At 41.5% G+C, this 24,405-nt stretch overlaps 1 protein-coding gene across 3 annotated transcripts; it reads left to right on the top strand.

Annotated features, from left to right (window-relative positions):
* The first annotated feature begins 471 nt into the window (after nt 1–471).
* rgs14b (regulator of G protein signaling 14b) lies at nt 472–10,369 on the top strand. 3 transcript variants are annotated; one of them, XM_054792886.1, is made up of 15 exons: nt 472–634; nt 3,989–4,010; nt 4,158–4,309; nt 4,398–4,490; nt 4,689–4,832; nt 4,929–5,105; nt 5,230–5,311; nt 5,419–5,516; nt 5,604–5,822; nt 6,001–6,077; nt 7,826–7,952; nt 8,204–8,285; nt 8,534–8,586; nt 8,809–8,878; nt 9,052–10,369. In XM_054792886.1, exons 1-15 carry the CDS (start codon nt 515–517, stop codon nt 9,303–9,305), a joined length of 1,770 nt encoding a protein of 589 aa, XP_054648861.1. In that variant the 5' UTR covers nt 472–514; the 3' UTR covers nt 9,306–10,369. The 3 variants fall into 3 exon arrangements, with proteins under 3 accessions (XP_054648861.1, XP_054648860.1, XP_054648862.1); XM_054792885.1 differs by having other exon boundaries at nt 8,809–8,899; XM_054792887.1 differs by lacking the exon at nt 472–634 and adding an exon at nt 2,384–2,581 and having other exon boundaries at nt 8,809–8,899.
* The last annotated feature ends 14,036 nt before the right edge of the window (nt 10,370–24,405 follow it).

The raw sequence follows: 24,405 nt of genomic DNA, 5'->3' as shown, positions 1-24,405 counted from the left end.
TTGTGTATTTTTGGTTTCGGACCGGACTCACTGATACAGTATTTTTTACAGTGTCCAGCACAGTCATTTTGACATTATTATTCTGCATCAACTATTACGAAAATTAAGTAGATACTGAGGATCATACCAACAACACCATTCCATCTATGAAAGCGCAATCCGAAGTTGAAACAATGATTGAAACAAAACGGTGCTGCCATTATTTCATTAAGTATAGTATTTACTAAGTATGGTATTTTCTTCTTTACAAACCCCTTTAAAAACACATTTGATATCCAAAGCTAATGTTGTGAGCTTATTTCTCTTCTTATTCTTTTGGTTTTAATGGTACCTACAGTACCAGAGTATGCAACATGAGCCATGTGAACGTTGTGAGCTAATTAGCAATTAGCTATATCCTGTAACACCTGCGGAGATAGCAGCCTGTACTGCGCATGTCAGGACTGACTGGCGCCAATCAAAGCTGTCAGTCAATTCCTACCTGCTGCTTCTCTTCGGCTTTGAGTGAAACAACATGGTCGCTTTCAAGAGGCTTTATCGTCGCTTCTCCTGCCTGATGAAAGTTACAACATACGAGCAGTTGAGAAAATATGACAAATGGCGCTCGATAGTGACGGAAATGGCGAGTGAAAAGGTAGTTCAATGAATTATACATACCCAGCGGAATAGTTGTTTGGCTGTAGGGGTGGTGTCGTCTAATTGCTGGGCACCGCTATGTGGCACAAGTTAGCCTTAAATGGTGCACCCTCTTTTCTTTTAATTACCAAGTACCACTAACTACAAGTTGCAGTGCTTTAATAAGAACAATCATTAAGTTAAAGAGTTGTTTTAATAAGTATAATCATTGCATATTAAAAGAGCCTTGTTTAAGCTTGTAATTATGTTTATACTAATGATTTAAATGTTCAACTATGAAACATGCACGCTCCTACTTTTTTCTCCATTTGCTAGCATCTAAAGTAAATGAACATCAGAAAACGTCTGGAATAGGTTGTATATAGAATAGATTACATAGGCCATATATAATCATAACAAATTACGCTGGATGATCATTTTGCTGGGCGATTTTTTCATTAATGTGATAATATAGGGCCTAACATTGCAAGTACATGTATGAAAAACAATATTCTCAACAATGATAAGAGCTTTTAAATAAAATAAACCTAATAAATAATAAAAGGCAAAAAAACAATGACAATATGGAGACAAAAATCACAATATTTCTGATTTGTGTCACTTTTAGCAAAATGCTGTGTGGAATACACTGCGTTTAATGAGGTATAACGTTTTGTCGGCGTTTGGTCAAAGTAGATGTTTTCAATGCTGCAAAATGCGTTTGGTGCACAATGAGGTGTTATACTTCGGGAATCATAGCAGCTGAAACTTCAGTTCCATCGTTTTGTATAATTTCACTATCTGACACAAACTTTCATGTCACAAAATGAGTAAACGGATCGTGTTTCATACACAATTGGCACAAAGAAAGTATTCAACACGTTTTTCCCTGTTTATTCAATATGTTTGCAGTATATTTTCACATAGTTATGGCTTCAAATCACTGTAGTCTGTGCGTCTTGACACCCAAAGTAACTGCACTGTTGCTGGTACCCCTTTCAGGAGAATTCTTGATTGCTGCTCCTCACGATACGTACTTGCAGCACTCTGTGTGCCCTCGCTTGCGCCCCGCCTCTCCCCACTGGGACAGAGAGACCGAATGACTGACAGGAGGGTTCAACGTGCCCAGGTGTTGAGACAGATGTCATCCAGCCTGTTTGGTAGAGAGAGAGGAGGAAAACGAACACGCATTCACATGTCAATATATCAAGGCTGGCAAAATTATCAACTCCGTTTTTATTTATTGTGTGGTCAATTGATTTATTGATTATTAAGACAGGGCTAAATATAATTATAGTACAGATGCAATAATTATGGTACATCTGGCAACGCTGGACCCACTTGTGATGGTCTACAGAAATACAGATATACTGTACCTTTTGTTCTCTCATCCACATGCAAACATATGTTTTTGTCCTCAGAAACTGAGCTTTTGGAGAAAACTAGCCAGTGTGGAGATTTTCAAAAACTGGCCTAAAAAACGGAGATTTGCGGCCCTTGTCATTAGAAATGTGCGACATAAGTTTTTAAACCATGTTTAACCATCGAACATGAACTTATTGACTTGCGCACTGATGTTTTCTGTGCTCTGTGAGTGTTTGTTGTTTTAAAAAATAATGACGTTGCACATGTAATATCTCACTATTTGGATGAGCAGAGGCATAATACGTGACCAAGTTTATTTCCCAAGATGTTGTTTGAGAACAGTGAGATGATAGTAACTTTACTTCCTCTTCTGTGGCCTGTTGCTATGGCAGGACTTCCTTGCCATGCAGGAAGTGACCGGGGAACCCAAGCGATGAGGTTTTTGAGTGGTTTGTAGAAGTGTATATCATTTGGGTGGAGTACTCAATTGTGTTTGCAGGCAGAGTGAACAACATCGTTTCAGACTTCGACATCAAACTGTGGTGTCTTGGTTACCATGGCAAAGAATTGTAATTCTCTGAGGTCTCCTGTTGGCCACATGGTGAGTGAGGAAGACTTTTAAGGATCGCATACTTAAAACGTGACGTAAATGGGCCTTCAGGCTCCATTCTGAGATGTTAGGATGACGTATTTCCTTACGGCGTATGTGTCAAGGCATCTGTTGAGTGGTTTCTTCTTTTATCTTGTACTGTCAGCCTTCTCGGCAGTGCCAAAAAAAAGCAAGCTGTGTCTGTAGAATGCTAAAAACGAACCGCTAGAAACCAAACCAGGCCTGTTTGCCAACCTGTCGTGTGTAGGATGTACTGTATGTGATCTGGCTCTGCTCAGTGAGTGTGATCAAAGCTTTTCTTTAATTCGCACTCTGTTCAAACTGGCGCTGGGCTTATATAATGGACTCGGTTGTGTTTTGTTTTTATTTATAGAAATGGCCACTTCATTTTGTATCTTTTAAATGTTTGTCATTGGTCTTTTCAAGCATGAGCTGAGTAGTTTGTTGAAGGGAAAAAAGCAATCTATGCTGGACTCTCTTGAAACATTTTTAGGTTTTCAGGTTTTGAAACAAGTTGTTTCAAATTCCCTCTGCTTGAAGACATCTTTTTCCAAAAGCTGAATGAGAGAAGTCGGTGTTGCAACCACTTCCTGCATTCACTGATGCTGCAATGAAACACAAAAGGGTCATTTGTTTTTTCACATTTTTTTGTAAATCTGCCCATTATTTTTTTTTGTTCTAAAATGGCATACGTACAGCGTATTGTGGTGTTCATGCGTTTTTTAAATTTTTTTTTAATCACAAAACGGCCTTATTAGCATCCTATTAGCTAAACAAAATGGCGATGAAATTGTGACCACGGTTAGCATTAAGACGTAAAAACAAAACCATTTTTACCAAGGTGCACTGTGAAGATTTGTTTTACAGGTGTTCCTCACTCATGCTCATTCTCAAGCATTCTTGTTGAGAATGTTGTGTAAAACGGCCACACACTTGATCATGCTGCACAAAAGTATTCAGACGCTGCTTGGAGTCTTACTGCTTTGAATGGGGGCTGCTTATGTCACGTAATTTCCTGCATGCATTCTTTTGTTGTTTCACATTATTTGTTAAGGTGTGGGGGGGAAAAGCAATAGACGCACCCAGCATTAATCTTTTGATGCCCGGAGAGCAGAGGTATTGTGCAATATGCTCCAAAGTTAGTTGTGACTTTTTGGCATATGTGGCATATTTTTGGCATGTTTTTACTAAAATTTTGGTCAAATTGCACAAATGCTGATGTTGTGCTGTAAGTGTTACTCCAAACAATAGAGGTGAACCTAAATAAAATGGGCACCTTCATTCCCTTATTTTCCAAAATAACTAATGTGAAGTTCTTAACATTCGTATTGTGTTTGGTTGTACCACCCTAGGCATTTCCTCTAGTTAATATCTATATCTTTCACTTTCCCTTAACAGAGTCTCGCCATGTCAGACGGAGGTGAGCATGAAATGTCAACATGTGCCTACTAATCTTGGAGTGGAACAAGCCTATGCATGCAACAAGAACATATCTTTTTTAGTCTCATTCTTGGTCATGCTTAGCCGTGCGGGTAAATGGGTGTGTGTGTTTTCTGGATGTGTGCAGAGTTGAATATGTCTGCACGGAGCAGTGCAGGCAGTAGCTCCAGCCTCCCTGGGACCCCGGGTGGAGAGTCCAGCCCAGCCAACAGTGTGCTAAGCTGGGCTGTTTCCTTTGAGAAGCTGCTGGAAGACCCCTGTGGAGTCGGCTACTTTACAGTGAGATGTAGTATAATACACAATGATGTTGTTTTACTCTCACTTGGTAGGTGTGTGCCCATATTGTCTGGGGGATATTTCTCTGCAGGCCTTTCTGAGATCTGAGGTGAGTGCAGAGAACATTTTGTTCTGGCAGTCATGCGAAAAGTTCAGGAAGATCCCAGCCATGTCATTGGAGGAGGTATGACTTCCCTCCTTTTTGATACTTAACTCATTTGTGATTGGATGGGTGTGAGGATTTAGTTGCAGGAAACAAACGGAATAACCCTCATTGTAGTGAAAAGTCAAGAAAATTTCTCATCAGATTAGATGTGAAAGATGTTTCAAGTCACATCCACACTATCAGGAGATTTCTCAGATGGAGCTGTTGTATTTCCAGCTAAAGGCAGCAGCTCGCTCCATCTATGAAATGTACTTGTCTGAGAAGGCTCCCCACTCGGTCAACATTGATGACACAGCCAAGACAGATGAAAAAGACTTGGAACAACCCACGCCTGATATGTTTAACAAGGCTCAAGCACAGGTCTGTTTGGACTACACTACACCATTCCTAAAACCAGCAAGGACTTGGGTGACTGTTGCTTGTCTCTCGGTTTTCTTTTCCTCTTGTTTGTGCCAGATCTTTAAGTTGATGAAGATGGACAGCTACAGACGCTTTGTGCGCTCTTCACTGTACCAGAGCTGCACTTTGGCAAGTGTAGAAGGCAAACGTTTACCTCAGCTCTCCACAGAACCTTTCCGCACGGTATCCTGGGAGGAGGTGGCCACGAGAAGCCCTAACTTAACTGACAAAAAGGTAGCGTCAGGCAGGGAAGGGAGATGAATGAAAGATTTTCATGATATCAGTGATTTTCATTACAAAACTGACCTATGTTGAGTTGTAATGTGCCCTGTGATGATGAAGTGACGGTCTCAAACAGAGCAAGACGTCAGATGGCAGCAGTTTTTCAAGTGGAAAGATCCCCTTGGATAAACGGCGACAGAAAAGAGGATCCTTGGGAGGTGGTGCCTGAAAAACTGTATCCCTTTTGCATCCAAGCCAAACCTATGTAAATCATTCACAGTAATTACATAATCTCTTGGTCATTTCTTGTGACTCTTCTCAACAGATACATCCCACTGCAATGTTTCATCTTCACTCAGAGACTCTGTGGCTGTGAAGTCAAGCAGTAATGTGGAGCTTGACTCCCTCTACAGGACAATAGAGGTCGGTGCAATTTAAGATTGCTCATAAAGGATGAATTTGTGAAAGACTTCTACAGATTGATTTAATTCTTCTACATGTACATTTTAGAATGGCCAATCAAGTCCTCGCTCCCCAGAGCAAGTTGGCGTCCTGGGAGGTCGGTGTGGAATGGAGGGTGGCTACTGCTGCGTCTACCTGCCTGATGGCAGTGCCTCCCTGGCTCCAACCCGAAATGGCCTGCCTATCAGAGACATGCTGGCTGGCCTGTGTGAGAAGAGAGGTTTCTCGTTGAAAGATGTCGTCATCTACCTTCACGGCAAGGACAAAGTGAGCGCTTGGCCACTCTGCCTCATGCCTCAAAGTCCTTCAGAGTGATGAAGCATAAAGTGTCTTTACCATTCCCCAAATTTACTCTTCACCAGCCGTTATCCTCCTCCATGTGGCACTAACTTAAAATGAAGTCTCTGTGAATAATGCCATTTGTCACATTTTGTCTCTACCACAGCAACCATTATCACTGGACCAGGACTGCTGTGTGCTGAGAGATCAGCAGGTCTTGCTTGAGCTTCGGGTGACGTTTGTGTGAGTTAACTTCTTTGACACATTTTGTTATTTATTTGATTTATTTCCAGACCTGATCAAAATCTTAAGACAGTTGAAAAATTGCTAGAATTAGCATTTTGCACATTTGGATCTTAATGAGGTTTTAAGTAGAGCTACAATATTCAAAAGCAAGACGGGGGAGTGAAACAAAAAACATTTGGAACTTGTAATTTAAACAAAAAAAACCCCAAACTGAAATAAGTTATCGCCTGATCAAACGTTTAAGACCACAGGCTGTAAAAGCTAAAATCTGCTTAAAATGTTCATTTTCTGTCAGGCATTCACACTGTCATGCCCTCCTGATGGCTAAAGCTAAGAAGCTTTCTCTTTTTGAACGTGGTTGGATTGTCGAGCTGCATGAGCAAGGCTTCTCGCAGCGTGCCATTGCTGCTGAGGTTGGGTGCAGTAAGACAGTCATTAAATTTTTTTTTTTAAAGATACTGAGCATTATGAAACAAAAGTCAAGTGGTAGACCCAAAAAAATCACACCTGCGCTGAGCCAGAGGATCTGATTGGCTGTCCATCAAGACAAAGGGCAGTCTTCCACCCAAATTAAGGCCCTTGCTGATGCCGACTGCAGCGCAATAACCATCAGACGGCATCTGCGGCAAAAGAGTTTAAAAAATGAATTCAAAGACCTAGTCTCCTTCAACGCCACAAAACTGCCCATTTAGACTTTGCTAGGGAGCATCAAACATGTGACATTGAAAGGTGGAAAAAAAGTTTTCTTTGATTTAAAAAAAAAAAAAAAAAAAAAAAAAAAGTAACCTTGACGGTCCAGATGGCTTCCAACGTTACTGGCATGACAAGAAGATCCCACCTGAGATGTTTTCTACCCGGCACAGTGGACCGGGGTCCATCATGATATGGGGTGCTTTTTCATTTAGTGGAACACTGGAGCTTCAGGTGGTACAGGGTCGTCAAACGGTGACTGCTTACGTGCAGATGTTGCAGCGGGCATCCCTCATGACTGATTGCCCTTGTCTGTGTGGTAACAGCTGGGATTTTCAACAGGACAGCGCTGCAGTTCACAATGCTCGCTTGACCAAGGACTTCTTCAGGGAGAATAACATCACTCTTTTGGACCATCCTGCATGTTCCCCTGATTTAAATTCCATAGAGAGCATTTGGGGATGGATCTTAAGGGAAGTTTATACAAATGGCCATCAGTTCCAGACAGTTGATGTTCTTCGTGAAGCCATCTTCACCACTTGGAGCAATGTTCCCACTAGCCTCCTGGAAACCCTCACATCAAGCATGCCCAAACCAATTTTTGAAGTGATTAACAAGAACGGTGGCGCTACTCATTACTGAGTCCTACTGAGAATATCTTTTCTTCTGGTTTGGAGAGTTTTTTTAAGCGATGGTCTGAAACTTTTGATCAGCTGATAAACAGCCTATTTCAGTTTGTTTCAATCAACTGGTCTTTTGATTGTGAGTGTGTATACACCTTAATCCACCCCCCCCCCCTTTTTTTTTTTTTTGGAAACTTAATTGACCTTGTTCACTCTAACAGGCTTTTACACACGGCGGTTCGAGGGGGAAGTCCATGTTTTAACACCTATGACTGATTCAGTAATGATTTCGGTCATTATTTGCAATGGAGTGAATATAAATTGCAGATTCTGCCGTGACTGAAGCCTGTGCTCTACTGATATTAGTTGAAGTCACATTAATGTGCTTTAATTTACCTTTGCCTGCAAGTGTTTTTTGTGTGTGTTTTACAGGCTGGAAAATGCCTTTACGGGTAAGACTGGGGGTATAATGGCAAAGTCCAGTAAGACACTGCAAGATGCCCTGTCAACTGTGTTACAGAAACATAGTCTAAAGCCTCACGAGGCCCAGGTCACCATTGTGAGTATTTGTATATCTCTCTGATAAACAAATTGGTGTTGGAGAGCTTAGTCTTGATGGCAAATAACCGCATGCATTCTTGTTGCATTTTTTTTAAATCATGTTATCTCCACCCAAGTTGGTGGCACACCACCACACGTATCTCTCTGTCAACTGGATGTTGCGAGTCAGCAGTGTGCTTATTAATCATTATATATTTGTAATTCCACTGTAACCATTGAAAGTGCTGTGTTTCATTTTGTTTTTTTTAGGTTGGAAGTGACGAGCCTGTGAACATGAACACAACGGTGTTCAGACTGGCCAATAAGATGCTGCGGCTTGACAAAGTCAAAGGTATGTTGAAACCTCAATAACAATTCTTAAGCTTATTTGGCTTTTGTCTGCAAAAGGATTTTGACAGTGTTTGTCAGTGGAGCAAATTCAGCTCTATAGTGGAAAGGAAACTACAACTGCTATGTGCCCTCAAGCACTTGCTAGCAGTTACTAATAATATTGATCTTAGCCTTTTAACATATGATGCATTGTGAAGTTTTGTCTTATGTATTCCCACAGCAGAAACTGACTAACTTTTGTTTGAGCAGCAAAAGACCAAGGCAGCATTCCCAGAGCCAGTGGAACTGCTGCAGCCGCACAGGTCAGACAGTGAAGAATGTCAAATTGCATCATTTATTGGAAGAGTGCTTACACAGCAACAATCAACTGCAGTTTAGATTAAGTAAAATAACTATCTTTTCAGCTCCAAGGCTTTGGGAGTATCTCTTCCTCAATAAAAGCAATAAGTGTTGTGTGCTGTGCAGTTGGAAATCTGCCACTTATTAGTTTCATCACAACCCATCTGTATCTGTCTTGGATCCAGGCAGGATCAGGTGGTCCGGAGGCCCGGTTATCCCCTCAGACCGACAAGGTCAAGACTCCACCAAAGCCTAGTAAGAACCGCGACATGGATGGTAGGACTCCTAAACAGTAGGACAGTTTAGGACTGTATGAAGAACAACTTGTTTTTATAACATTAGCACTGGTCAACTTAACCAACCTTAATTTACCCCTAATTTCGTCAGTGCTATGTTAAGTTAATACCAGGTTGTGCTGATAACATCAGGGCTCTTGGATATGTTGACGAGGGCACAGTGCTGCAGAGTGGATGACCAGCGAGGTCTTCTCACCAAAGAACAGCTGGAGGTTCCTCTGTTCCTACAGCTTCCCCCAGACCAGGGACAGGACGTGCAGTCAGAAGAGTCCAGCACAAACGGATCATCTACTGCAAACACCAGCAAGGTTTCTGAGAACGTCTCGTCATCTTTTGGTTTAGGTGACTCTGAACAGACTCAGGACTTGAGAGAAACATCAGTATGAAAGTCTTTTGTGTTTAAAAAAAAAAAAACAAACTACAACATCCAACACGTGGTCAGTCTTGTTGAAAGACAAAATATTTTTGTTTAGCACTTTTTAGTCATTAACAATAAGCTCTTAGGCAACATTACGCTACCGACTCTGCTATGAAAGCTTCAGGCAAAAGAAAAGAGACGTCATTTCCGGACTATGAGGCACGACTTTTTCACATGCTTTGAACCCTGCGGCTTTAATGATGATGCGGCTAATTTATGGATTTTTACGGGCTAAAGAGCTGCTACTGATCATTTATGTTGCTGACACTGGGAAGACCCAGTGGAGGTAGGATTGCATGGTTTATGGTGTGTGCAAAGCACTAAATGTGTGGTTCCAGTCCTGCTTGAACACTGCCACTTCTATATTACATGTTACCATTCACAGTAGCCATGGCCTACATCTTTCTGTGTATGTCTATGTCACAATGTGGACACCTGCTGCTTATAGACAAGTGCGGCCTATATATGTACAAAACATATTTTCTCGTTAAATTTGGTGGGTGCGGCTTATATCCAGGTGCGCGCAATGGTCGAAATTACGGTAAGTATACATTTTATAGACACTACAGGTCCTAAGGAGAGTTTTCGCTAGGAATAGTTTTAATGTAGCCATAATGTTAAACAACCTGTATCTAAGCAGTTAGGTCTAAATATTGTACCTGTCTTGTCAATGTTTAATTATGCACTGTAACACAAATGTCAGGACTGATAGCACAGGACCGGCCAGCTTGTGAAGAATATTGCACATTTTGTCAGTTTGAGATTGAATGTTTTAAGGTGGTTTTGGGCATTGAAATGTTTTCCTAATGTGTACTTGTGTGTTTTGTAATGCTTTTTATTTTTGTCCCCAGAATATATTTTGTTTGCCGTGATGGCATTTTTCACAACGCCTGGTTTTAGTCCTGTCGTGCTACCACTTCATGCTCGTCATACTCAGGATTCATATTATGAATCAGTATTGTAATGCTGGTATGATACTGAAAATACCTGAAGAGTGTATCAGTCAACAATTAAATATGTTGTCAGATGTGATCCTTACAGTCTTCTAGTTGTATTGTCACATACCAAGGTGAAACGTGACTGAGCTATTATTACATCCCCATGTGTCACCTGACTTGGCAACTACCTCGTAGAATGCAACCATGCATTCTGGTAGAGGTGGAAGCTACGCTAGTGGAGCTATGATCGTCACCTCAACTCTCTTTACCTGCTACATACTTCAGCTGTCCACAGGCTTGTTTCCCAGCCGAAGATCTTGGCAATGAGGGCAATTAAAAAAAAAAAAAATTGCAGTAGGTGGGCTTTTACATATGGATGATATCAGTGACATGACATATTTCAGTTGCTAAGCATTGTATTTAAGCCTTATGTTTAACTTCGTTACTAATTAGTCTTTGCAGCAGAGTTAAACAATATTAAAGGTAATTATATTTGCCGCATGCCTACCGAGGTCTGCCAAGATGCATTCATTAGCATGCAGGATTGTGATGGCCATACCAGGTGTCTGGCATTTTGTGTGTGTGTGTCCGTCCATCCATGCATGAATGGTGCGTCGGTGGAGCTTTGAATGGGCGAACAGGGGTGTGCTCTCACAGACTCCATAGCGGCAACAGTGACACGAGGAGCATCTCCTCTGCTGCAAGTCTGCACTGAGGGGGAGAGAAAGAAGGAGAAAAGGTGGTGAGTGCCTGAAAATTTGCTACATCTTTTGCATTCATCTATTTCTTTTTTTGGCACTTGCTCCCTCTAGAAGATGCCTGCTTTGTATTCATTGATTCCATCCTATCACACCCTGCTTCTTGATGTATTAACTTAATCGTTTCCCTGCAGTTCAGCATGGACAGTGCTTACGATTTCCTCAGTTTTGAGCTGAAATGATCTATTCACCATTGGAGCGTCGTCCCGTGCAGTGTAGGATGGCATTTTGGGGGTTATCAATCGTTTTAAACGTTTCAGCAGTTCTGACATTCCGTAGACCTGCAGAGTAATACATGCCCTCACTCGCATATCAATTTAATGCATATATTTTGCAGTGCTTAGGTCAGCCCCCCTCCGACCCCAAATGGGGTTTGCATGTCTGTTACACTTGTGTGACAATATGATGAAACAGAGTGCATAATCTACCTCATCCCTGTGTGGCCTCTCAACCTTTTGCATCCATGTAGGAGTTCTTATGACCCAAATATTCACATTTATTTCATTGCTAATGTTTTCTTTGCTTTTTTTTTGGCTCATAAAAATATACTGTCTTTGAATCGGAAGGAAAGGAGCAGCGATTTCAAACAAAGTTCCACAGGTGCATTTTCAAAGGGAAAAACCTGTAATTAACCACCAAAATTCTTGACTTTGGCGTGTAATTGTCAGAATTTTTGCCACATCTTAGCTTGTCTTCTCCCCTCTCCATTTCTATTCCTTTATGTTGAAGTGACAATATGGCGACCGGTCAGCAGACTGCAACATTTGTAGCTCCACCCTCTTGGTACCGTAAAACTATAGATGGTGCTCAAAAAGTGGTGTGGTCTAAATCATTTGTACCTGAACTACAAATTTCTAATGTGAACTTTTAACACTTCGGTTAATCACCAGGTCACCGGTGCTTCTTATTCAGCATTTTACTACTGAATGTACTGTTAAAAGACTTCTGCATCTGGTTTTTAACTCCCTCTCCTCTCGCTGTTGCATAGGGACTCAAAAGTGATGATGGGTAGAAGAAAACTGCACAAAAGACAGTGGGGCAACATTTTGTGTTTGCTCAGCCTTGCAGAACAGGTTGTGGAGTAGCTTTTATAACAAGTCGTTGCTTTTGTGTGCCCATGTGCACACAATAGTACATGAACATGGACGGGTTTGTGCATGCATATCTCAAATGTGCAAGAGATGCACTCCTGCCTGTATTGTGTATATACCGTCCATCGTTTGGCCATGTCATGACTGCAGGAATTACACATGTAGTCGTGGGAAAACCTTCCTGATTTGGGTCATGTTGGTCAGAGATGCACTCAGCCGTCCTGCTGTGATCCTCCTCCAAAGGCTCTCAAAGCTCCGTAATGTCAATTTCATCCTAAGTGCACACCCCTGAGTGTGCCAAGTGAACCAGCTGACTATGTGGCCATAATGGGTCTGATGTATGAGAGCCGTAGGGAGTATTCCACTGGCTCATTCTCACGTCCCAATCATTTCGTGACTTCAATGGGCTGTATGGAGACATCGACCTCAAACCTTCCTATTGACTTGCCAGTAACACCGACGTGATGCTGCCTTGACGTCAGCTATCACAGTGGGTGAGTTATGGTGGTCGATTAGCATTCCATTTATTCTTAATGAGCTCTGAGCTGAATGTTTCCTGTAGAGCAGCTGGCTGAGCACTCAGGAGAGACATTTAGTTGCATCTTATTGTTATTGTTACAATTTAGTACGTAGTCTATACTCCTTAGCAGAGATTCTGCTGAAAACAAATCGACATTCTCATTGGAGATCTTGATGATGATGATGAGCAATGTTTAGAACCCTTTACATTTCCCTCATTTGGGTTGAGTTTTTTTTGGCCAAAACACCCCAATGACATTTCCATCCTACTGGATGGGAACATTACATCCTGTTTTGTCACTTTTTTTATTCATGCGTTTGGTTTTGTCATCTGTACACATTTAGTAGCACACAAGGGACCGTCACTTGTGGAATGGATTGTTGGCAATCCAGAAATTGGGCCTGGAAATCTTTCAACTTTATCTGATAACCTGTATATTTTGTGTTTTAGGATCTGTCTAAAGCCGGAGTTTTCAAATAGAAGCGATCCTTCAGCTCAAAAGTTGGAGCAGCCATGGAGCAGAAGACAAATGAGGTATGAGTCTGATAAATAATTCTAATATTTAATAAATTGTTGATATAAATACGCCTCCTTATCCCCCCACCCAGTGCACAACCAGCACCTCTCCACAGAAACAGATGAAAAACCGGTCCAAATCCACAGACGAGCCGCAACAGTCCAAGAGGGTGAGAACCTGAGACTCCTTCAAGTCCGCCTTCCAATCTTAACCGGATCCTATTATCACACGTTTGTTTTTGCAGGTTTTTTCCTCACAAAAATCCCTTCCAGGTAGACCACAGTTGGACAGAGTGAAGGTGAGTTGTGCACATTTGTTTGTGTTCTAAGGCAACAAGGCTGGTTATACACAACTTCTTGTATTTCAGGAGTGCCTTGATGGATCGGAGACACCCTCATCCTCCACTGAGGCGCTCAAGTGATCAGTGAACGAAGTAATCCTAAAAATGTACATTATGTATACATGGAACATAAATACGTCAAGTGTAAGGAAATGCAAACTGTGTGTGAAGAGGGAACATGTTTAAAAATAAATGTGACGTGACCTGACGTGCTTTCAAGACAGTTGCATGTAAAAAAAACTAACATATACAGCGGAACCTCTGTTAGCATATGCCCCAGTTGGTGTGTTAAGTTTTATGTCAAATGTACGCCGAAATTTTGCCTTGGTTTGAGTACATTCTTCGGTTAGTGTACAATATGGTGTGCATCTTCAAAAAAGATTAAAGAGGAACATTGCCAGGACCTCCCAAAAAGTGTAGAAGTCAAAAAGTTGGAATAGGAACAGGAAATCAACAAACTGCAAAAATCCACGGCAATTTTTTAAAATGCCTTTGATTACGGCATGTCTTAAAGGTTATTCCAAACAGGATTTTTTTCTTTAAACACATAACTGGGACGTGCAGTGTACCTCCCCACATGTATGGAAACAGGTTCCACAATTTTGTACGCCATGGGGAACTAGAGCAATGTAATTTCAGTGGTGGGTTTTATCAACTTGGTGTAGAGCTGTGACATCATACAAGGAGCGATTCAGTGGTCCTCGGTGTCCATCACTGTTTACATTTGACCAACTATAGTTCCTCGTAAATGCCACTGGCGTAGCATTTGAAATTCCCCCCTCATACAAATGCAACATGCACAAAGTATTCAAATTTGCTTTTTATGTGAGTTAGAGGTCATTTCTTCAGGAACTATTTTGTCAGAAGTGTAAACAGACTGTACAACTGCCAATTACAACAATGCTGTTATTTTACAATTAAAACCCCCCAAGTTACACTGCTTTACTTACTAGACCTGTTTCACTTTTCAAAAGCGCCCCGACTTGGTTTACCCTTAGGCGTTTATGTCAAAGGTTCCGGCGGGCTGGCTGTCTGACTCGCTTTCTCAAGCTGAGACGGGTGAAGTGGCTGGTTTACCTTGTCGAACGTACATAGAGGGATATTTTATGCTAGGCACAGCTGAAGGCTTCAGCCTTGCCTTCCCGAAGCCTTCCCTGCCCAAAGCAATCATCGTTGAAATGCACCGAGCATAACAACGACCACTTCACCTTTTTTTTTTTTTTTTTTTTTTTTTTTTTTTTTTGGCCAGCTTTTTGCAACTTTTTCGTCTTTTGGCCAATTAAAAAAAACAAATACCGTGAGTTGCACAGTCTTTGCTTTCTCTACAAAAACTTCCAAAAATTGTTAAACCCCGAGGCGATTACACGGAAAACAAGATTCTGACAGGTGTCCGTTCAGGATGTTTCACTGGAATGATGTCACAGCTCAAGGCACAACAGAGCATAGGCACTGTCTTTAAAGTTTATCTTGAAAGTAATTGACTTACATCATTTATGCAAAAAATGTGTGCCTCATTTTATCCATGGATGGGGGCCCAGTGTCCCTGGCGGCAGCCCTGCATAGACATGACAAATGTAATTTACCTTGAAATGCTGGCACTTGCAACTTTCTTTGGCTCCATTGTGGGTTATTTTGCAGCCGTGATCAAAAGAAAAGCAGAGACTTGAGGTGAGGAACACTAGCGAATGCAAACCACGAAGGTGGTGTCCGTGTTAATTGGATTTACATTATTTCTTATGGCCAAAAAATTACAGTACATTTCGGTTAGTCGAACCTTCTGGAACAGATTGACGCTAACCAAGGTTCCACTAAGGTGATGTGTTTCTTGTAATGTTCACTTGTAAATATTCCAATACAATAAAGTGATAGTGACTGTATCTATCCATTTATCCTTGACAAGGAACGATCGGATTAATTAAAACCACTTGTCTCTTAGAATTGCTTGACTCCTAACCACTGAATGTTTGAAACCGTTCTCAGAATGATGCAGTATGTTTACACAGCTAACATTCATCAATATTTATATACATCACCCATTCACGTTTCAGCATTCGGAAAATTGGCAGACATACAGTACATAATAATGTGTAACATTTACAGGATACATGCAGCGTGTAAGCTACGACTGACGTGCGGTTTGCGCAAGATGGCGGTGCCCTGCGTGTGTTGCTGCAGCAGCACTCGCTTCTGCGATCGACTTGCTTAAAATTCGGCCTCAAATTGCAGTGAGGTGAACATAAGTTAATAGGGATGCTCCGATCAGGGTTTTGTGTGGCCGATACGATATCATCCATGAGTGAAATCGACCGATACGATACTGAAACAGATCACGTGTGTAAAAGTTTAAATGTACTTTTGGCTTTATCAGGGGTCCCCAGTATTTTTTTTTTGAGAGAGCTACTCTTACAAAATGAAAATATCCAAGAGGTACTCACTTTTACAACATTTATTTTCATAGCTTATTTCAACCCAAACAAAGCGAATATGCTCGTTTTTACCAGATCGTTAACAAAATGCTGGTATCCACAACTCACATTTTGTATTTCAGAATGCATTTTTTTTTTTTTTTTTAGTCTTCTCACATTAACTGAAAACCTGAATGAAAAGCAGGCTTGCGGGCGCCTCATGTGGTCGTGGGAGGCGCCCTGGGGCCCGCGAGCACCATGCATGTTGGTTGATCCCTGAGGAGTATGATATGAAAGGGGAGCCATAAAATTTAGACAAAAACATATTTGACTTTTTTCAAAATCACTGGTGAAACTTGGAGGATCAGGCGCCTTCTTTAAGGAGAATTCGCATGCGAGATCAGCTTGATTGAGCTCCAGCAGGACCCCAAGGCAGTCCGTCGAATCCAATCACTTTTTGGGCTATCCGCCGTAGGCGAGGCTTGTTGCCGGCACGCGGCGGGCCGTGCACATGGGAGGCTATGGGCGATGCATTCACATCCAGAGCAAATTGTCAACACCGGCCGCTTTTCCTCCTCTGAACTACTTTGATAACCCCAAATTACCTCCACTCGTACAATTTGCTCTGGATGTGGGTGCGTCGGCCCCCGGTGTGGCTAGTCACAGCCACTCGTCGCCTCCCGTGTGCGTGGTTTGCTGTGCGTTGGGGGTGGGTTTCGCCGGTTGCAGCACCCCCGGCGCTACATTTGCCGCCGCCCGACCAATGATCACATTGCGAGCCTCGATAACTTACCACACCCTGCCAAGTGCCCGCCCCCCAAATGCGAGACATTTTCCGTGGCATGTTTTGCAGGGTGCAAAACTTATGCCGATACCGTGCTTTTTCACCGAAATCAGCTGACACTGAGCGGTGGCTGATCAGTCGAAGCCCCCCTACAAGTTAATGTATGATCGTAAGTTGTTACTGGGATGACAGGCAGGCAGTGTGGGTTATGTAGTCAAGGATTGGAGAAACGCATTCTCCGACAACTAGCCTGGACAACCCAGCGGCCTGCGGAGCCGCTGAAGAGGGAGATGGAGGCGGTCCCACAACAGACTGAAGTACTGTAGCGCTAGCCTGGCGCCCAGGCTAAAGGCTCGACCGTGACTACAATTTCATCTGTTCCACTATTCATTAGGTGAGTACATATACATTTTATATTTAAAATGTGTTTAATAAATTGAGCCATATTAAGGGTTTAAACCTGGATTGTGCTTTTATGGATTTATCTTGTTGATTTCCTTATTGAAGAGCCGGTTCTGGAGCTAAATGTAATGTAATGTAATACATTACAACAGTCACTACATTACCTTGTCACAGTGACAATCAAAATCTCATGCTTGGAAGCTGTATGGGAACGTTTATTTTATTTTTTTAAATAGTTGAATTTGGCAACCACAAAATAGGTTATTCATCACAAAATGACAACATTCTTGTGTAGAGACACTTTGGCTATTCCTTCCTTTTTTGTAAAAAAAAAAAATAAAAAAAAAAACGACGCAGCAGTATGGTCAGCTTCAGTTGAGCTGTGTACACAATACTGCAAAGCTTTCATTGTGTACCTCCCAGTCCCTGCTCTCATCACGGCTGGGAAACAACTTTTGGGCTTTGGGCGGGGGATGGTTGTGCGTGTGCGTTATGAAGTTGTTTGTCTTAGGTCAGCGCATTGGTTTATTTGCTTAGGACCACTGATACAACGCTGACTTGACTCAACTGTAGTTGGACAAAATATTAAACTGTTGGAGCCTGGATCAGCACTGCTGTCCCAAGAGCAAGACATGTACTGTAATAGTCCATATACACACAGAACACATTAAGATATAGTTTTCCTCTTCTGGTAGCCCAGAGCTACTCAACTGCAGAGAGTTCCAGGCATGGGTAGATCTGTCCATCGACTGAGAATTAGCTTGGTGTTGCAATGTGAATGAAATAACTACGTGACTTTGGCACTTATTGATTTTCTGTTGCTCATCCAGGAGATCGGGAAGTCGTGGGTTCGAATCTCTGTTGGGTGTGGAGTTTGCATGTTCTCCTCGTGCGTGCGTGGGTTTTCTCCGGGTACTCCGGTTTCCTCCCCCATTCCAAAAATGAATAAATGTTAGGTTAACTGACGACTCTAAATTGTCCATAGGTATGAATGTGAGTGTGAATGGTTGTCTATATGTGCCCGGCCATTGGCTGGCGACCAGTCCAGGGTGTACCCCGCCTCTCGCCCATAATACCCTAATGAGAATAAGCGGCATAGAAGACGGATGAATGATGGCCACACTGTTTGTGGAGAACTGCTTGGAAAATATAATGTACAATTTCAATGCTGCCAGTCATAAATAAAACACAAATGTTTGACAGCTCTAATAGTGATCCCTGCAACCTGGACACTGAATTTATTCTCTGTTAAATTGAGCAGGACAGATTTCTATTTAACGAAGATGTACAGGACATGTATTTTATTCTGTTAATTTTATCTTAAGATAAATAATTATTTAGCTTACAGTTTATTTCCCATTTATTCGTATTACTCCAAAACATGCATCAAATTAAATTCAGGTGTGTGTCAAATGGTACAAAAATTGTTTCACACAAAATAAAGGCACAAAAAGACAATTCGCACAAAGGTTTCTTTAAAAAAAAAAAAAAAAAATTACCAGGGGCCCTTAGAATTTTCCTCTGACCAATACCACTCATCATAGATCTATTGAAAAATGTACCGTTAATCCATGTGATCGCTATCACTCCTGGATGATCGGAATGGGCAGCATAAAACCCTGATCGGAGCATCTCCAATTGTATATACTGTATACTGTATTGTATTATTTCACAATGTAACTATGATGTATTTGTGTGTAATACATAGACATCCAAGTCGTCAAATCAAACGACAAATGTATTTGTCATCAAATACATCATGAAATCAATTGAAATGTCCTCAAACGATGCCATAAATAGGTTCAATATATGACGATTTTCAGATTATGTAACATTTTAATTAATCCACAATTTAATCATTTCCCCTTTTTTTACGTCGAGATGTCGATTTTCTATTAAATATTGATTAAAAAAAATATAAATTAAATATATGCAGCGTGTCACACGTGAGCGTATTTCCAACATGTGCCACTAGATGCCAGGCTCCTCCTCTTGGATCCACACTCTTCACTGCTCAGTTGGTCAACAAGAGATTGTCATTGTGATCTGTACAGTTGCACCGGATCGCCTCACAATATCCTCAATGGCGGGCATCAATTTTCCGTGAAACAATTCTGCATGCTGTGGAAGAACCAAGTTCGGGTCTGACTGTAAATCAGCAACAATGCCCCCTCGAGGGATAATGCTGGCGAGTCATCTTTCATGAAAATGAACTTTTAGAAAAAAACAACCTTGTAGCTAAAGAGAGGCAGCCGAGTAATGACACCTGTGACACACAGTGACTCGAGAGCTGAGTGGTGGCGCCACAGAGTATGTACTGTATGCTGTCAGGGCCCCAGCGTGCAGCCTCCGCCAGGATGCCACATAGAGGGATAATGATGGCACTGACTGTAATTACTGTAATTCTGCCAGCTGTAATGACTCAACTCACTTGCATCCTCTTTGCTTTACAGGGACGCGTCAGCACCCCCCCCCATCCTCCTATGCTGGGGTCCCCAAAATATGGCAAAGTGGCAGACATGAAAAGGAGAAGAAATGGCTGTTCTTTTTAAAGCGGCAACCTTTGAATGAGGGAGGGTGAAGAGAGTCCCTGAAAGAGGCTGACTGCCTTGCTGCAGCTGCAGGAAATCGCTTCCAAGGATGAGAAGTTAAAAGGACACTGATGCTTCCCTATTGATTCTGACAGGGTGTTTATTTGTTGAGAGGAATCGCGGTGTATGTGATTTAAGAGTGGGCTGCTTTAATTCACATCTTTTTCCTGCCATACAGGAGGCTGATCAACACATTCACTCCTACATGTGCTCCCTGCACACTTTAGTATCATCTTGTCATTTTCTCCATCACACCCCCGCCTGCCCTCCCGCAGAGAGCAGCCCTAGAACTACACTTGCATATGGAGGGATCACACGGTTCACTTTTTAATGCTAATTTTTCCTCTATTGTGCATCTGACCTGAGTGCTGCTTGCTTGTTCTTCAGCCTTGAGGAAGCTCAAACACCCAGCAGGAAGTGTTACATGGATTCCACCCTTGACCTCACTGGTAGCAATATTATATAACAAAGAGCAACCTATGGAGGTATTAAGTGGGGATGCACGCCTGAAATTCAGCTGCGCTCCATGATGCTCTTTATGTTTATGCTAAGTGTTGCGCTAAGTGTTGCCCCCACACCCACCCCAGTGTGTTCACGGGTGACACAGTGGCTAAAATGTGTACTTATTGAAGCATTCCGACGGTTAAGGGATTTGACAGGATGTGTTTTATGTGCACAGCGACTAAAATAGCAGATCTGTTTTCATGCAGGTCTGTTATGTTTTCTTTTTCATGATTTTGTTTGCGTTGCAGGTTCAGATCTCAGTTCTTGCACAAAGGTTAGACATACTGTTTACTAATTTTTCCAATAGGACGTAATGGCTGTAGAATTCATCTGTTCCAGAGTCAAACCGCGGCTATTCTAAAGCCTCTGTTAACCGGGCAGGTTTAAAGTAATGTCCTCTGGATGCAGCATCATGAAATCAATTGTCGTCAAAGTCACAAGCTGCCACATCTCGGTGCAACCAATGAGGTCCTTGTACCCGCCCACCTACTCCCTGCTGATGGGCCAGATGTGATTGTTTATGATTTGGATTGCAACGTCATCAAATAAACACATCATTCAAATAAATAAGGACATAAACGATACATAAATAAACAGGTTCAACGCAATTATTTCACATGGTTTTATTTTGGGAAATAATGGCATACATGAAATAAATGACCATGACCAAGATTTAAGTTGCAGTACAAAATGATTGCCCTATATGTAGGTGACTTGGTTCACATTTCAATTAATCCACATTTGCGTTATTTCCCAATTTAATGATTCATGTAGTTATATTTATGCATTTTTTGTATTAGAGATTTTGACACAAAAACCGCCATACAGAAATAACTTGGTCATGAATAATTACATAAATATGTCAGTTAAAGTCCTAAAATAAATGTATAGTTTCAGTAGTTATTTCAAATTGTGTTGTACATTTTAATCAATTTTAAAAAAAATCAATTTTTCTATTGTATTATTTCACATCTTCATAATTCATTGCATTGCATTATTATTTGACTCAAAAAACCTGCATAAATAACTTGGTCATTAAGTAAATACATAATTTAACAAATGAAAAGTGTTAAATTGAATATGAATATGAATATATTCAATACATTTATTTCAGAGTATAATTAATCCATTTTCTATGCTGCTTGTCCTCACTGGGATGGCGGGGGTATGCTGGGGCCTATCCCTCCTGGTAGGGATAGGCTGTACCTACTGGTCGGAGTATAATTCATATTTCAATGAATTATTTCACATTTGAATTTCATTGAAGCTATATGCTGTATTGTAGCGTCATCCCAGCATGCTTTGCTGGACTGCTTTGTAAATAGTTATGTTTTATGTGTTTAATGTTATGCAAGTTGTTATTCCATGTAGTTTTGGTAGTTGCCCTGTGTGTGTCTGCTTACCTGTTTATATGAAGTCTTATGTCTTTTTTTGTCTGATACCATGTCCATGGTTAGTGTTCTTTGTAGTTACCCCCCCCTTCCTTCCTATCGTGTGCCATTGCAAGTTACTTCCTGACGACTGACGGCCCAAATAAAGACCATCTTCCTCTAAACGTCTCTTCGCTGACGCAAGATTGCCCCAATATATTTATTTGATTTCGGCACCAACCAAAAACAAACAGCCTCCATATCTTGACTTTGCAGCTGTGCGTGTAATGTTGTTGTGCTTATGTTTTGCACAGCGGCACCCACCAAATAAATCATCCTGGTCATTACTGTTAATATGATGAAAGGCCGGAGAGTTAAACACATTGCAGAGTTTTCCATGTTCAGTAATGATGGAGAGGAAAGCAAGAAGGTGACTGTGTTTAAGTAACGTCACAGAGGCTGCCATCATTAGAGACAGCCATAAACCTCTTCCAGCACTCCCATAGTCCTGACAGCCACCTCTGCTCTCCATTAACACTCACAGTGCATTGGGAAATGTGAAAGGTCACAGGTCCCTAATGACTAATGCATTACCACTCGCACCAAAAACCCATACAGTGTTTTATATGCAATGATGAGCACGCACAGACCCAAACGTATGTGTGCATGTGAGTCATAAAAATGACTTAGGAGCGTGTGTGCCGTGTCAGAGGTCAGGGCAGCCATTCCTGTCATCGCGGGGTCAATGTGGGAACTTCCTTCACAAAGACCGCTGTTGCCGTGACGGAGAGGTTTGATTGGGGATCGAGGAAGGTCTGGTCATAGTCCAGTGGAACGGGAGCAGAAGGACACGAGTGAAGAAATTGAAATTGAAAAGCGAGGAGGGTCGCTAAGGCAAGTGGGGGGAAAAGAGGCAAGGTTGAGGAAGCTAATTGTTCAACCCACTGCAGTGACGATGATGTCACGGAGACAGGGGCAGACTTACCATTAGGCAAACACGGGCAATTGCCTTCCCTTCTCATGCAATGGACTATTCAAAGTTACTGTGCTTGTGCAGATTGATTCCGGAAAACGGGAGCAAACAAACACATTTTTATCAAAGCTACCAAAGATAGACAGCCAGTAGTTTTAGGGATGAGGCTGCCGGTGACGCTCTTCATCAAAGATGTAAGTATTAACGCGGTCAACTATATTAAATGTTGCTTAGTGTTCGTACCAATTACAGTGTAAGCGTTGAGATGATTCACTTGTTAGGTCATTAGAATCCCCCAGGAGGATTTCAAGGACTTTATCTTGCTCAGGAAATAGAATTTTCTCATATTCGCACTTGTTGGTAGATGATAAACAATAACATTTAAAATATATATTTTTTAATCTGTCAACTTAAAGTGACAGATAACTGGAACAGATGGCCTCAATTACATACTCACCTTGGGTCAAAATTGAAATTCAAGTAAACACTTTTGTCAGTGCAGTACAAGGAGGTGGAGGACCCCAATGACTGGGTTGGCATTGGGCCCCCAAATGACTAAATACGCCCCTGCATGGAGACACATTGAGCCTGACCATGTTTTTGCTTTTATGCTTCTCGTTTACAGTTTGTTTGGAAAGAGGACTATTTCACTTTAACGCTTGTTTGCAACAAGCGTTTGCTTACTCAAAACATTTTTTGTCACACTCCCATTTCTTCTTTTTGCATTTCAAAGCTCTACTCAGAACCTCCTTAAGACCCAACAGTGCAAAATGTGAACTGTTAAAATTTTGATCAGGCGTGTACCTTGTCTTCAATAGGGTTACGTGTGAGCTGGAGCCTATCCTAGCTGAGTTTGGTCGTGAGGCAAGGTACACTATGGACTAGTCTGGGCTGTCAATCGCAGGGCACATATAGACGATTCACACCTACGGACAATAGGTCTCCAGTTGACCTATCATGCATGTTTTTGAGATGTGAGTGGAAGCCGGCGTGCCTGGAAAAATCCCACACACATGCAAATACCACACAGACGTGTTCTATTTACTTTTAGGAAAAAACATGCATGCGTTGGCTTAGCCTCACTAGGGTCGAGGGGCCTCTCCCAGCTGACTTCGGGCGTGACGCGGAACACCCTGGACTGGTGGCCAGCCAATCGCAGGTCACATATATTCAGAGTCACCAATTAAACTAACATGCACGTTTTTTGGAATGGAGTACCCGGACAAAACCTACACACGCACGAGGAGAACATGCAAACTCCACACAGAGATGCCCAAGCGGAGATTCGAACCAAGATCTTGCCGATCTCCTGACTGTGCTAACCACTTGGCCACCGTGTTTTTAAGTGTTCACATTTTTTAACTTTTAGAAATTTGACTTAAAAATATATATATATATATATATATATATATATATATATATATATATACTTTTTTTTTACCCATTTATTTATTATATGGTAAGCTACTTGTATTACCCTTGTTTTCATTTTTTATGTCATTTTAATTATATTATTTATGTTTTAAATTTTATTTAATGTTTTTCATTTTTTTTCTTGTTTTATTTAAGTATTTACTTGTTTTTAACTGTCTACTGATTACATGACTTGCATCATTTTATCCAGACATGTAGTGTTTCCCCATTGATGATAGTGATTTTTTTTGCAGCTATCAATAACGCTCCATTGTCTGATTCATAAGAACGGCTTTTTCTTCCTGAGGCAAACTTCTTCCTAAAAAACAGCATACGTAAAAGTAGAAGTTAGCCCAGTGATTTCGCAACAGTAGCCTTTTGGCATGAGTCCATATATCACAGCGCAGAAGGCCCGTTACTTCATCTTTGTCGTGTAAAATACACATCCATTATTAATCCTTC

This window comes from Dunckerocampus dactyliophorus, chromosome 11 (genome assembly GCF_027744805.1).
Source record: "Dunckerocampus dactyliophorus isolate RoL2022-P2 chromosome 11, RoL_Ddac_1.1, whole genome shotgun sequence".
Taxonomy (NCBI): Eukaryota; Metazoa; Chordata; class Actinopteri; order Syngnathiformes; family Syngnathidae; genus Dunckerocampus; species Dunckerocampus dactyliophorus.
The sequence above is the reverse complement of the archived record's forward strand: the minus strand, read 5'-3'. Positions and strand labels throughout refer to the sequence as shown.

Bases quoted from the DNA above. Each gene is read 5' to 3' on its own strand.
- rgs14b (XM_054792885.1), top strand. From the start codon at position 515: ATGGTCGCTTTCAAGAGGCTTTATCGTCGCTTCTCCTGCCTGATGAAA. The intron at 7,953-8,203 runs GTGAGTATTTGT...TGTTTTTTTTAG, and splicing joins ACGAGGCCCAGGTCACCATT to GTTGGAAGTGACGAGCCTGT. The intron at 8,286-8,533 runs GTATGTTGAAAC...TTGTTTGAGCAG, and splicing joins GCGGCTTGACAAAGTCAAAG to CAAAAGACCAAGGCAGCATT.